Below are 15,080 nucleotides of genomic sequence, written 5' to 3'. Positions count from 1 at the left end.
TTATAGACGCCTCTCCATTAATAACCCCTGGGCTTGATGTCAGCTGCCAATACAAGGCTGACATCAACCCCAACCCTATTACCACATTTGCCATTGCACCAGAGCAAGTGGGAAGAGCCGAGGGGAAGCGCCAGATTTGGCGCATCTTATGGATTCACCATTTCTGGGGCAGCTGAAGGCTCATGTTATTAGCCTCGGCGGGGGTCAGTATCCATAGCCCCTTCCCTGGCTATTAATATCAGCCCACAGCTGTCTGTTTAGCCTTTGAGACCCTACGTCAATTTTTTTCTGGGGTCCCCCTGTAATCTAGCCTGTAAACGCTAGCAAACAGCTGTGAGCTGTTATTAATAGCCAGGGAACATTTTTGGCTAATGGCCCCTTTCCCTCTTCTGGTTATGAATAATTGGCGGGAGCCCACGCCATTTGATTTCATTCTTTTTTTACCTGGATGTACACTGCGGGTGCTGAATACAACTCCCATCATTGTCTCCTGGTCGTACTGAACTCAGCACGAGCAAGGGACAATGATGAGAGCTGCCTTCAGCAGCCAGCTCCTGCGATCAGCACGAACTGTACTGCTTTTCCCAGGCGCAGATACGTCTCACATGGATGGCACATGGATGTATCATATATACAAACGGATACACAGATGTCACACAAATGTTAAATACAGATGGCAGACGGACACGGACCACGGATCTCAGCAATACTGGTTTTTCCTGTACTTCAATCACCAGAAGGTGTGAAGCTTGTTCCTCCCATGTATGTTAGTGATGTCCAGGAGCGTGTGTATATGTTTTTTTAAACGTGGATTAATTCAATAAAGACTTTTGGATTTTATCATAAGGATCTGGAACATTTCCATTTTTTCTGATGTCACTGGATAAAAGTTAGTTCCCAAGTACTTCCAGGTTTGGCGTCATGCAGACGAGCATAATTGGCCGGGCGATGTGATAACGTCATTCGCATCAACCACAGATCTGCAAATGTGACCCAATGCATAAAGACAGGGGAAGGAGGCACAGAAAAGGTGGCGAGTAAATAATGACAACTGTGAAAAACACGGGAAATAAACAAGAAACACATTACATGGTGGGTAAAACTAATAAATGAATACTGATGAATAGGTGAAACTGAAACTAATGTACATGGTGTGTGCTGCTTATATAGAAAAGACAGTCGTGAAGTGGATAAATGGAATGCTAGAATATGTAGCTTAATGAGTGAAGTGTGATGTATGTAGAATGTGTGAACTAAAGTGAGAATGGGAAGTGTGAAAAAGCTGTAACAATAGCTAAAATAGTAAACGTGAAAGAGATGGGGGTGGGAAACATATGTTAGACTTGATCGCTAGTCCATGATATCAGCTACACCTCTTTCACTGTTAGTGGTACTCAGAGCATGTATACACACTAGCATTTTACAACTATTAAACAAATGAGCATTTTTCACCAAAATTTTTTTTAGATCACCACATTCATATAGCTAGAATTTATTTTTCCTTCAGAGTAGCAGTATAGGGCTTTTGCGTTATATTTGTACGGTACAAGTAACTCACTGATTATTGTTTATGGGGATTTATAATAAAAGAAAAAAAGAAATTTGGAATTATTTGTGATATATTTTGGAATTCATCCTCTAGGATACATAGCAATTTAGCTTTATTATTCTGTACTGCTTTGTATTTTTTTACATTGTAAATGGATCTTTAATGGACAAAAATGTTTTGTTTTTGCTTTTACTTTAAACCTTTTAAAAACGTTATTTCAAATCATCTTTTTAGATGGTTTTATATTTTCAATCCCAATAGGGCATTTGAATCTTCAAAAATCTGCTCACTTAAATACTTCTGTGTTATTGCCTGTAGGTGTTTCACAGACAGGCAACCTAATCAGCAACCTCACAATCTCAGTCCGGGAAAAAGGAGTAGTAGTTAGGGTGACTGAGGCAATGGTTAACTCTCTGCAATGATAGGAAGGGGTTAAAAACTGGAAACACTGGAGATTTTTACATGTGTTTTTAAAATCTGAAAACTGTGTGAATGATAGAGCACTCCTGATATGTGTTTAGAAATGGTCATACAATCTGATAAAAGGACAAATTAAAACAATAGCTCCTGGCAGGATGCAGTCTAGCCACAAGGTTACATGATAGAGGCTACACATGATCACAATACTAATAATCATTCACTTACGTATTATTTTTGTGGCTGATGGCACTTCAGTTAGACAGAGATAAGGCTGCGCATAGATAAGACTTCTAGCACGGTGGCTCAGTGGTTAGCACTGCAGCTTTGTAGCCCTGGAGTCCTGGGTTCAAATCTCACCAAGGAAATCGTCTGCAAGGAGTTTGTATGTTCTCCCCGTGTTTGCATGGGTTTACTCCGGGTTCTCCGGTTTCCTCCCACAGTCCCAAGACATACTGATAGGGAATGTAGATTGTGAGCCCCAGTGGGAACAGTGATGATAATGTCTGTAAATGCACAATGTATAAGTGAGTAAAATAAATAAATAAGGTGGCAGTCATGTGTAGTCTAATGTGACGGCTAATGGCTTATTGGTTACACACATGATATTCAATTATGCAGACTTCTGAGTCTCTTCAAGTGCAAGACCACTCCACAAAGTACAAACACCATATTTCCATCCAACTTCACAAGACCAGACTAAGTGCTACACAAATGTTATGCATAAATATTAGTTAATATATTAGCCAAAATCTACTGTAGGCTACTGACTTGTTTCTCGTGTCCTTATTATCTTGTGAGTCCTTAAAGCACCACTCCAGCATTTTTTTTTATTGTACCACTGAAGTGGTGCTTTAAATGTAAGTCCCCTGCTCCCTGTCTGATACTCACCTGTCGTCCCCTTCATTCTTTTCCAACGTCGCACCGGTCCGTCTCTGGCAAAAAATGACCTGCTGGCACGCTCCAGTGTCTGCTAGAGCGCGTCAGAGGTCTGTTTTAAATACAAGTCTATGAGGGGATCGTTCTGGCTCTCATAGATTTGTATTGAGAGCTTGTGACATAACTTCTGTCTTCTGAGTCAAAATTGACAGGCTCAAGATGGCACCGCTGGACCGGAGAGGCGTCGGTAAAAGGTGAAGCCGCCGGAAGAACAGGGGTAGGGGGCTTCCATTTAAATCGCCACTCCAGCGCTGAAAAAAAAGAAGCCCTGGAGTGGCCTTTAAACTTGAAACAATAGCGAGTCAAGAAAATAGGATTTAATTTCTCAAATATCACTGATAAAAAATACATGCAATATGAAGTATTCCAAAAGCTGAAATTTAGCTTGAGGCATCAATGCCCAGAACAGTTCTGTTCATAGTATGGTGAAAGGCCAAATTACTGTAATGAAAAAAAAAGCTTCCTTTATGTGCAAATGTCACAAATTCATTTGCAGTCATTGTTTCAAATGTCATGTAATATCTGGTAACTGGTATTAAACATTTTTGCTTCTGCTATTTATAGGTGCGTAAAGAGTATGGCAAATGTTTACGAAATCATTGCTGTAGTGGGAAAAAAATGGAAAACTCAGTTGGTTCAACCAAGACATCAAATTCTCAACCTCCTGGAAGATATTCCACTGGAACACAGGTAATTGATGATAATTCAAATAAATATTTTACACATTGCACTATTTTTACCAAATTTGGAGTTTTATGTAAAAATGTAAATTAATTGAAAATTTGTTGAAGTAACAAAAAACAATTTACTTACTCTTCAGGCCATAAAACTAGTAAATAATACAAATATTAATTACGGTAATGTTGCAACATGTAAATAAACTGAGAATGGATTAGAATAAACCTACTCTACTGCTGGTCTTTATTTACTCCACTGCAATAATGAATAGGTATATACAGTATATATCCCTGAATAACATTTCAGGTTCAATAAACAGGAAAGTATTCAAAGGAGATTTTTTGGTCGACGTAGTAGAAGTTTCTCCTGTACAACTGTCCAAAAAGACGACTCGCATCTTACAAATGAGTACAGTTGCAATTAAAATTATTTACACCCCCCCCCTTGCGAATTAGGGTTCTTACCAAAATTTACAAGCAATAACCTTAATTTCATAACCTTGGCTTATATTTAAGAGGCATCACCCCATCCACGCCATATACAAATATCCTGTTGTACCAAGTATTAAATATTGTGCTCTTAATTCAGTCATTTATTTGTACACCTGCCTGATGAAGGAGCCTATGTGCTCAGAAAACGTGCAAATATAATTCTGGTTAGCCGATAAAGTTATCACTTCTAGAATACTTTTGTCTTTTTTGGACATAAAAGTTTTTGCATAAATGTTTTTGGTTAACACGGTACCACAATGTATTTTTTTGTTGTACATCACCGAGCACAATGGAATCACGTCATACTTTACATTTTATTTTCCAGCAGAAGGAAATTACATTATAAATATTAGCCAAAGAGACACATTTATTAGGTTGCATCAGATACAGTGGTGGCCAAAAGTATTGGCACCCCTGCAATTCTGTCAGATAATACTCAGTTTCTTCCTGAAAATGATGGCAATCACAAATTCTTTGGTATTATTATCTTCATTTAATTTGTCTTCAATGAAAAAACACAAAAAGAATTGTCCTAAAGCCAAATTGGATATAATTCCACACCAAACCTAAAAAAGGGGGTGGACAAAAGTATTGGCACTGTTTGAAAAATCATGTGATGCTTCTCTAATTCGTGTAATTAACAGCACCTGTAACTTACCTGTGGCACCTAACTGGTGTTGGCAATAACTAAATCACACTTGCAGCCAGTTAACATGGATTAAAGTTGACTCAACCTCTGTTCTGTGTCCTTGTGTGTACCACATTGAGCATGGAGAAAAGAAAGAAGACCAAAGAACTGTCTGAGGACTTGAGAAACCAAATTGTGAAGAAGCATGAGCAATCTCAAGGCTACAAGTCCATCTCCAAAGACCTGAATGTTCCTGTGTCTTCCGTGCGCAGTGTCATCAAGAAGATTAAAGCCCATGGCACTGTGGCTAACCTCCCTAGATGTGGACGGAAAAGAAAAATTGACGAGAGATTTCAAAGCAAGATTGTGCGGATGGTGGTTAAAGAACCTCGACTAACATCAAAACAAGTTCAAGCTGCCCTGCAGTCCGAGGGTACAACAGTGTCAACCCGTACTATCCGTCGACGTCTGAATGAAAAGGGACTGTATGGTAGGATACCCAGGAAGACCCCACTTCTTACCCCGAGACATAAAAAAGCCAGGCTGAAGTTTGCCAAAACTTACCTGAGAAAGTCTAAAACGTTTTGGAAGAATGTTCTCTGGTCAAATGAGACAAAAGTAGAGCTTTTTGGGAAAAAGCATCAACGTAGAGTGTACAGAAAAAAAAAGAGGCATTCAAAGAAAAGAACACGGTCCCTACAGTCAAACATAGCGGAGGTTCCCTGATGTTTTGGGGTTGCTTTGCTGCCTCTGGCACTGGACTGCTTGACCGTGTGCATGGCATTATGAAGTCTGAAGACTACCAACAAATTTTGCAGCATAATGTAGGGCCCAGTGTGAGAAAGCTGGGTCTCCCTCAGAGGTCATGGATCTTCCAGCAGGACAATGACCCAAAACACACTTCCAAAAGCACTATAAAATGGTTTGAGAGAAAGCACTGGAGACTTCTAAGGTGGCCAGCAACGAGTCCAGACCTGAATCCCATAGAACACCTGTGGAGAGATCTCAAAATGGCAGTTTGGAGAAGGCACCCTTCAAATATCAGGGACCTGGAGCAGTTTGCCAAAGAAGAATGGTCTACAATTCCAGCAGAGCATTGTAAGAAACTCATTGATGGTTACCGGAAGCGGTTGTTTGCAGTTATTTTGGCTAAAGGTTGTGCAACCAAGTATTAGGCTGAGGGTGCCAATACTTTTGTCTGGCCCATTTTTGGAGTTTTGTGTGAAATGATCAATGATTTGATTTTTGCTTCATTCTCTTTTGTGTTTTTTCCTTGCAAGCGAATTAAATGAAGATAATAATACCAAAGAATTTGTGATTGCAATCATTTTCAGGAAGAAACTCAGTATTATCTGACAGAATTGCAGGGGTGCCAATACTTTTGGCCACCACTGTACTGTAGTTGACTCTGTGCCTCCCTTCTGTATCCTAATTGTACATTTCATTCATACTACAGGTTCACATCTAGTGAAAATATTAAAGTTCAAACAACCATTCACGCAAATATGGCTCAAGATATGATATCATTCTCACTTCTGATAACGTAGGTTTCCACCCTGGACACCAATCCTGAGATAATAGCATATCATTTCTTTAATTGGGCTAACACAAATTACACCAAAAATACTCAATCCATAATCAACATAGCCAAAAAGAAGCATAAACAGACATAGTGTCAATGCATCATAGAAAGAGAAAACACAGACTACATACAGTATGATATTTAAGAGTGATACATATCATTCAGTTGTGTAGCAGTAAGTCACAGCATAACCTGCATAAAAAAACCCAAAACATAAAGGGACTATGCATATAATGGCAGAAAGGAGTAAAGATAACGTTTTTTAAAGTGTCAATGGCCAATCAGAACAAGGGGTCACGAATTACACTTTACCGGTGCATATTGCAATTACTTCCGGGTGACATGGCGCCAGTGACGTCGACCCCACGTGACTTAGTCACATGAACCAATAGTGACTCAGAGCGCCGTAGCGACCATGACCTCTGCCCCAGCAACGTCGGGAGGCGGTTTGATCACGCAAAAAGTGGGGCAGACACAAATACCAGTAGCGTCACATGGCAGTCATGTGATATGATCACATGGTGCAAAGGTCCAAGTGGTAATGCAGATCGCATTACAGAGTGCAGTAACAAACCCTGGTCATCCCGGAAACGGTCATATGGTTAAGTCAGATGTCAGGAGATCCAAAATCCGGAAGCCTTCACTGTAAGAAATGAATCAGGAGAAACCATAATAGATAAAGAAAATAGGTATAAATATATATACAGATAATAAATAAATAAATAAATAAAATGTGACCAGAATAATTTGAGAAGCATAACTTTTATTAAATAGATAGAAAGTAACCACCACATTAGAGGAAAACCAAAAATGAGAAAAACAAGTGAATGAAAAAATAAAAAATAATAACTCTACTAGTGTTTGTGTCCGACCCCCTTTTTGTGTGATCAAACTGCCTCCTGACGTTGCTGGGGCATGTGACCGCATCATATGATGCTGTTGTCACGGTCAGTATGGCACCCTTAGTCACCATTGGATCATGTGACTAAGTTACGTGGGGTCGACATCACGGGCGCCATGACACCCGGAAGTAATCTTTGCAATATGCTCCAGTAAAGTGTAATTCGTGACCCTTCAACCCTGGATGAAGCATTTCAATGCAAAACGCGCGTCGGGTGAGGTGGGTCCCTGGTCTGGTGCACTACAGGTAACGTTACCTTTAGTCCTTTCTGACATTATATGCATATCCCCTTATGTTTTTTCATGCAGGTCATGCTGTGACTTAGTGCTGCAATTGAACGATATGTATCACTCTTAAATGTCATATGTAGTCTGTGCTTTCTCTTTCTATGATGCATTGACACTATATCTTTATTTCTTGGGATATGCATTTAACCTTATGTGGTATATACTGTATAATGTGCCATATATGTTTCTTATCAGGCGTACCCACCTTTTCTTCATCTGTATTCCCCATTTGTGCTGACGTTTTATTATATTGATTTATTAACTTTTACAATTTATAAACAACGATGTTTTTAAGCCCTTTATAAAGAAGTTTTTTTCTTTTCTAAGCGTTGTGGGTAGTGTTGAGCCACCCCCGTAGTGTTCGAGTTCGGTTCGTCGAACACCCGTGTGTTCGCCGAACTGTTCGTCGAACTGTTCGTCGAACACCTTCGAACACCATTAAAACCAATGGCAGGCAAACAAAAACACATAGAAACACATAGAAAACACCTTCAAAGGTGTCCAAAAGCTGACAAACTGCTCAGAAGACACAACTAACACATGGAAAAGTGACAAGTACATATAGTCATGCGAAAAGAAAAGAGGTGGAGGAGTAAAAAGAGGGGGAGACACAGATATAGGCATGTCATGCCCTTCTAAAATCCAAAAAGTGAGAAGCCGACACGTTCAGTCCGCTCCTGCCCGTGCCACCTCCGTGTCGCCGGGTTTGTGCCAGAGCCGCGGTGAACCCTGACGGCCAGCCCCCCTCTCCCAATACTGGTGCCTGTCCGCTGGTGGGTCGAGCGAGCCCCCCTGTGGTGGAGGCAGCTCTAAGCTTTTAATTTAAATTGTCTCTCTAATTTGAATGAATACACTTTAAATCCATTTACAAGGATCTATTGGAGGGCAAGTCTCATGCCAGCAGCCGCGTAATTCCAGCTCCAGTAGCGTCCACTAAAGCTGCTGCAGTTAAAAAGCTTTTATAAGGATCGAGCTCGGCTGTCCACCGCAAGGCATCCTACTGCCAGTCCCAGCCCCTATGCCTTGGGGTGCCTCCTGATGGTCTTCACTGAGTATCCCGTGGTCCCGAAGCATTTCCTTTGAAAAAATTAAGTGTCCAAACTACAGGTGGTGTAGCTTGCTTAACAGCCGGGATAATCCGCTGACTAGCAGACACTGCTACTAGGCACAAAGTATTTCCTGGGCTAGATGCAGTTAAAAATTTGTAATTAGATACTCTCGTTGGATGCTGAGAAAGCATTCCATAGAGTCTCCTGGCACGCCATATATGATTCTCTTAAAAAGCTTGGGGTAGGGGTCTAGGGGACCCTTTTATAGCCAAAATCACGGCCCTGTATCACAATACGTCACCTAGGCTGAAGATAAATGGAACTGTAGCACCCTGAGGGCTCGGTTGCTACAGAGGTATTGCACCTCACCCAGAGGTGTGATATCTCACTCTCAGGTAAGGATGGAGTGTGGATCAGGACCCGACACCTGCATGCATTACACCACATTGCCGTGGGGCAGGGCGACCAATATGCCTCTGAGATGGGCACGACAGTCCCTGTCCCTGGCTGGAGTGGGGGGAGGGAACACTGAGGAAGGGGAACCCTGTAGTGCAGGAGCAGGGAGGAAGCAGTTCCTGGGTGCATTGAGAAGGGAGTATAAAAGGTGGGCACCATCTTAGTTCAGTGCAGAGAAGTCTGAGCAGAAGTGGCAGGGAGCAGGGGCTCTGCATGAGCTCTGCTCCGGAGGCAGGCCTAGTAACAGAGGCCCAGGCCTGGAAGAGGGAGAAGGAAGGAAGAGGAGCGGAGAAGGCTCCAGGAACGAGGAATGAAGGGATCCCAGGGGTGCGGACGGGCGAGTCGCCACCGCACGCCCGAATCCACCTGCGTGGAGGGGTCAGGCCAAAGGGGGAGACCGGTCCCCGAAACTAGTGGAGGCAGGAAACGACCCTCAGATAGAAACCGGAGGCTGTGACATTTTATGTGGCGCAGCCCCTCGCTACACCCGCTAGGAAGGCACCACATAGGGTCAGGGAAACTGGCGCCAAGTTTACCAAGAGGAGGCCCGAGGCAGCCGGACAGAAGGGTTGGTAAGAAAGGCCAGACAAAGGACACACAAAGGGGGTCCTGTGAAGCGCTCCAAAGTTATCTGGGAGTTGTCTGAGCCCCTCACCTGGTGAGCACAGTACGACGTGGGCAGCCGTTACCTGCAGACGTGGTCTGGATAATAAGAACTGTGAGTAAAGGCCCTGGACTGCATCACTGACTCCGTGTCGTTACTGCTGCTGCCCTGCACCATCACCCCCATCCTCCGCATACACTGCCCTGAGGCTATACTCCTCCCGTGGGGAGTTATGCTACGCTCTGCTGCACCCACAACACCAGCCTCAGCGGTCTGCCCTGCAGCGGCGGTTCACTCTGACCGCAATCCACGGGTGGCGTAGTCGGACATTTAAACATCAAAACCACATAAATAGTTCCGCCACTGGTTTGACCACCCTGAGCCACGGAACCGGGTCGCCGCCACGAAGACTACAACCACCAGCATCCACCAAAAAGGGTCCGGCTCCGGGTGTCCCAAGGCCCAGGGGGTGCATCAGAACATTTTCATCACCTTTCACAATCACCAATGGGACAAGGCAGGGATGTCCTCTGTCCCCTCTCTTATACATCCTAGTGACGGAGCACCTGCTCTCATCAATTCGCCATAACCCCAATATTAGGTGGATTGAGGTGGGAGGCACCGAGTACAAGTGCTCTCTATTTGCTGATGATGTCCTAGTATATATCACTCAATCACATATATCCATCCATGCTGTTATGGCTGAAATAGATCACTTTGTTACATGGTCAAATTTTAAAATCAATGCAGCGAAGTCTGAGGCCCTCGATGTCTCCCTCCCCAAATCCATATAAGATTCCATCCAGTCCAACTTTCCCTTTGCCTGGCCCTCACAGGGTATCAAATACTTAGGAATTCCTATTCATAGAGACCTCTCCCATCTATGTTATCTTAATTTTGGGCCCTTTATTGAACAACTCCATACAGACCACGGTTGGCAAGTTAGAACTGTAAGATTCACTACGTGAACCACTGGTGTTTTGTGGAAAAGCACATGTACACTGTGTTCCAATTTATTATGCAAAAAGTGTTTAGGAGTGATAAGGGAAGAATTTGTTTGTTTGTCAGTTAAACTCATTGATGGTGATGTGTGTCAGGGCTCTTTATATCACTGTAAGCAATTGCAGACACCTGTGCTAATTAGTTTGGCAGGTGTGTCCAATGAAAGGCAAGACTACTTAAGAAGGCTGTCTCACATTATTAAGCAGCCTACATTTTCTGCCAAAATGGGAAAGAAAAAGGATGTGTCGGCTGCTGAGAAGCAACAAATTGTGGAGTGTTTAGGTCAAGGCATGACTACAATCAACATTGTGCGATGATCAGGATGAAGTGTCTTGGCAATCAAGAAGTATGTAGCTGATTCACAGTACACACGTGTGCGTGCTGATAAGGGCAAATTGAGGACTCTTTCCTACAGGCAATTATGTCAGGTTAAAAGAGCAGCGGCAAAAAAGCCTTGTCATAGCAGCAGACAAGTTTTTGAAGCTGCTGGTGCCTCCAACGTCCCCCGAACAACAAGATGCAGGGTCCTTCAGAGGTTTGCAGCTGTGCATACGCCATCCTGTCAACCTCCTCTATCCACTTCACACAAGCAGAAACGGCTCCAGTGGGCCAAACATTACATGAAGACTGATTTCAAAACTGTTTTGTTCACGGATGAGTGCCGTGCAGCGCTCGATGGTCCATATGGATGGAGTGGAGGATGGCTAGTTGATGGACATCCCACGCAAACACGGCTACAGCGCCAACAAGGAGGAGGTGGAGTAATGTTTTGGGCTGGAATCATGGGGAGAGAGATTGTCGGCCCCTTTAGGATCCCTGAAGGCGCTAAAGATGAACTCCATAATGTATGTGGATTTTCTCAAACAGCACTTCCTGCCATGGTTCAAGAAGAAGAACCGTGTATTTCACAGCAAGATCATTTTTTTGCATGATAATGCACCATCTCATGCTGCACATAAAACATCTGCATCTCTGGCTGATATGGGCATAAAAGGGGACAAACTTATGGTGTGACCCCCATGCTCCCCTGACCTCTACCCCATTCAGAATCTCTGGAGCATCATCAAAAGGAGTGTCTATGATGGCGGGAGGCAGTTCACATCTAAGCAACAGCTCTGGGAGGGTATTCTGTCCTCATGCAAAACAATTGAAGCAGAAACCATCCAAAACCTGACAAATTCAATGGACGAGAGAGTTCAGAAGCTCCTTTCGAACAAGGGGTCCTATGTGAAAATGTAACATCACCTAGAATAAAGTTTTGAGTTGAAAACTGTTTGATTTCAGTTTCTAATAACCTGCTAATGCTTATAATTTCAAAAATGACCATTTTTTTGGTCTTTATTAAAATGAAAAGGTTGATCGAAAAGTTTGGGGGATCTAAGAGTGTGGCAACCCAGTAGTCATGATTACTTCGAATTCTGACATTATGAGGGTCATGTTGCAGGTAGTGCAGCAAGAAGGCACTTGTGTGTCTTGCGCATCTCAAAGCCCCAAAATTATTTTCCGGGCTAGATGCAGCTAAAAATTATTATTAATTTTAAATCTGGTGGAGCTTAGTATAGATGGCCTAATAGGATTAGTGCTGCACACTGCTACAAAGCCCAAATTATTTTCCAGTCAAGATACAGATAAACATGATTAGTAATTTTAAAGCTTAAAACGGTTGGTAGGGTGATTTTAACCAATCATCAAGCTTTTACTCTCCCCAGGATGACACAGGGGTAGAAAAGTCGTTTCGGATCCATGATTTGTTCATCTTTATGAACGTGAGTCTGTCTACATTATCAGTGGAGAGACGCGTGCGCTTATCTGTCAGCACACCACCAGCAGCGCTGAACACACGTTCAGACAGAACGCTGGCTGCGGGGCATGACAAGATCTCCAAGGCGTAAGTGGCTAGCTCCGGCCATTTATCCAGATTGGAAGCCCAAAAAGAGCAAGGGTCCAGTGACACAGTCATGGCTTCAATGTTTACTTGGAGATACTCCTGTACCATCGTCTCTAGGCGTTGACTATGTGTCAGACTTCTTGTCTCCTGTGGCCTTGCAAAAGATGGGCTAAAAAAGTGGTGAAATGATTCTGCAAAATTGATGTTACCAGCAGATACTGTGGTTCTGTTACGGTTTGAGTGCTGAACACTTGACGGTCCCACGGTTGGCAAGTTGGAACTGTGAGATTCACTACGTGCACCACTGGTGTTTTGTGGAAAAGCACATGTAAGATTCTGCAACAGTCTCTGCTGATACTCCTGCATGCGTGCATCCCTTTCTATGGCAGGAATAATTTCTGCAAATTTACTTTTGTACCGGGGATCTAACAGTGTGGCAACCCAGTAGTCAGGATTATTTCTAATTCTCACAATTCGAGGGTCATGTTGCAGGTAGTGCAGCAAGAAGGCACTCATGTGTGTTGCGCATCCAGGAGCACCAAGTCCCTGTTGTGTTGGTGGCGAGGTAACAATCATGCTTCCTTCCTCTGTCCTCTCCCCCGAACCTCGCACAACAGAAATGTGATCAAGGTCTCCCTCATCTGATGAGTCTTCCATCAGTTCGTCCTCCACTTCTTCCTGGGCGCCTGCACCTTCCTCACTAGTTTGGCTGCTACCATGCGCCCTGGTAAAACCATCTCCCCCACCCTCACATGCCTGCCGCCTTGGTGCTGCCGACCGTCTGGACCTTGCAGATGTTAGCCCTTCCGCATACAACTCCTCCTCCTCTACTTCCTCCACCCCCTCTTGTGCCACCACCTGACTCCGAATTCTGTTTAACATGTGCTCCAGCATGTAAATCACCGGAATAGTCATGCTGATAATGGCATCGTCAGCACTAAACATCTTCGTCGCTATTTCAAAACTGTGCAGAAGGGTGCATAGGTCCCTGATCTGAGACCACTCCTCCAGCGTGATTTGCCCCACCTCTGGATCTCGTTGGCCCAGGCTATACGTCAGAACATATTGCACCAGGGCTTGTCGGTGCTGCCACAGTCGCTGCAACATGTGCAGAGTTGAATTCCACCGGGTAGGCACATCGCATTTTAGCCGGTGAAGTGGCAGGCCCAACGACTTCTGTAGAGATGTAAGTCGCTGAGCTGCGGGATGCGAACGGCGTTAGTGAGCACACAGCGACCGTGCCCTCTGCAGAAGGCCATCTAGTCTGGGATAGTGGGCTAAAAATTGCTGGACAACCAGGTTCAACACGTGAGCCATACAAGGCACGTGTGTGACATTGCCCCGGCGAAGGGCCGCACCCAGGTTTGCAGCATTGTCGCACACGGCCTTCCCTGGTTTCAGGTCCAGTGGAGACAACCATTCATGAAATTGGTTCTCCAGAGCTGACCACAACTCCTCAGCTGTGTGACTCACATTTCCCAGACATTTCAAAGTAAAAACCGCCTGATGACGTTGAGGCCTACTGCCAGCATAGTAAGGAGGTGTGCAGGATCCCTTCTGCACAGTTAGAAAGCTTGTGGCATGACCAGACAGGCTTTGGGTGCAGGTGGAAGACCGAGAGGAGGTTGAGGAGGCAGAAGCAGTGGAGGAACTTTGACATAAAGAGGATTGACGCACAACTCGTGGGGACGCCAAGACTTGGACAGCAGCCCCTTGTCCTGCTGTCACCATAGTTACCCAGTGCCCAGTCAGCAACATGTAACGCCCCTGTCCATGCCTACTCGTCCAAGTGTCTGTGGTGAAATGCACCCTGTCACACACAGAGTTTCTCAAAGAAGCGGTGATGTTGTGTGCGACATGCTGGTGGAGCGCAGGCACACCTTTCTTTGAGAAGTAGTGCCGACTGGGCATCTGGTACTGGGGCACTGCGACGAACATAAGGTCTCGAAAATCCTCTGTGTCCACCAGGCGGAAAGGCGGCATTTCTGTAGCCAAGAGCTTGCAGATGGTGAAATTCAACCTCTTAGCTTTCTCATGGCTAGGAGGAAATGGTCTTTTACTTGTCCACATCTGAGGGACCGAGGGCTGGCTATTGTACTTAGACGGGGTTGATAAGGGTGTCCCCGGCAAACTGCCGGTCTGTGAGGAAGATGCAGGCGGACATGTTAGCACCACCTTTGGATCAAGGCAACCTATCGATGTCGGACAGCGCTCAACACCAGCTGGTGTTACCACCTCCAAAGAAAATGATGACCTGCCAATCACGCTGGCTGTTGCGGGTAAAGAGGTGGCAGGTCTGCGCCCCAAAACAGGTGTGACTGCTGTCCCCCCAGTCACAGAGGATGAAGAGGCCGCGGATGCACAAGATATGGCAGACGGTGGTTGGCCCGGCCGGCTAGGCCGCATTGTAGCACACTGAGCTTCCCACTGCAACTTATGCTTCATGTCCATGTGCCTGTTCATGCATGAAGTACTCAAACTATGTATTTTTTGGCCTCTACTTAGCTTTTGCTGACAAATGTTACAGATAACACGAGTTGGGTCATCTTTATCGATCTGAAAAAATGCCCAGGCTATGCAAGGCTTAGCACCCATGCGACCTGAAGAGC

General features: G+C 44.4%; 1 protein-coding gene across 13 annotated transcripts in view; it reads left to right on the top strand.

The window, feature by feature from the left end:
- Positions 1 to 15,080, top strand: part of ADGRL3 (adhesion G protein-coupled receptor L3) — a 1,088,292-nt gene that overhangs the window by 795,729 nt on the left and 277,483 nt on the right. For all 13 annotated transcript variants that reach the window (XM_073686326.1, XM_073686314.1, XM_073686318.1 and 10 more), the window contains one exon: positions 3,470 to 3,595. In XM_073686326.1, coding sequence (XP_073542427.1) covers positions 3,470 to 3,595 — 126 coding nt within the window. The remainder of the gene's footprint in view (positions 1 to 3,469; positions 3,596 to 15,080) is intronic.

Source organism: Phyllobates terribilis, unplaced genomic scaffold (genome assembly GCF_046119375.1).
Source record: "Phyllobates terribilis strain yellow unplaced genomic scaffold, ASM4611937v1 Scaffold_1__5_contigs__length_1240528914, whole genome shotgun sequence".
In the NCBI taxonomy this organism is placed as follows: Eukaryota; Metazoa; Chordata; class Amphibia; order Anura; family Dendrobatidae; genus Phyllobates; species Phyllobates terribilis.
This window is presented reverse-complemented; position numbering and strand designations above follow the sequence as displayed.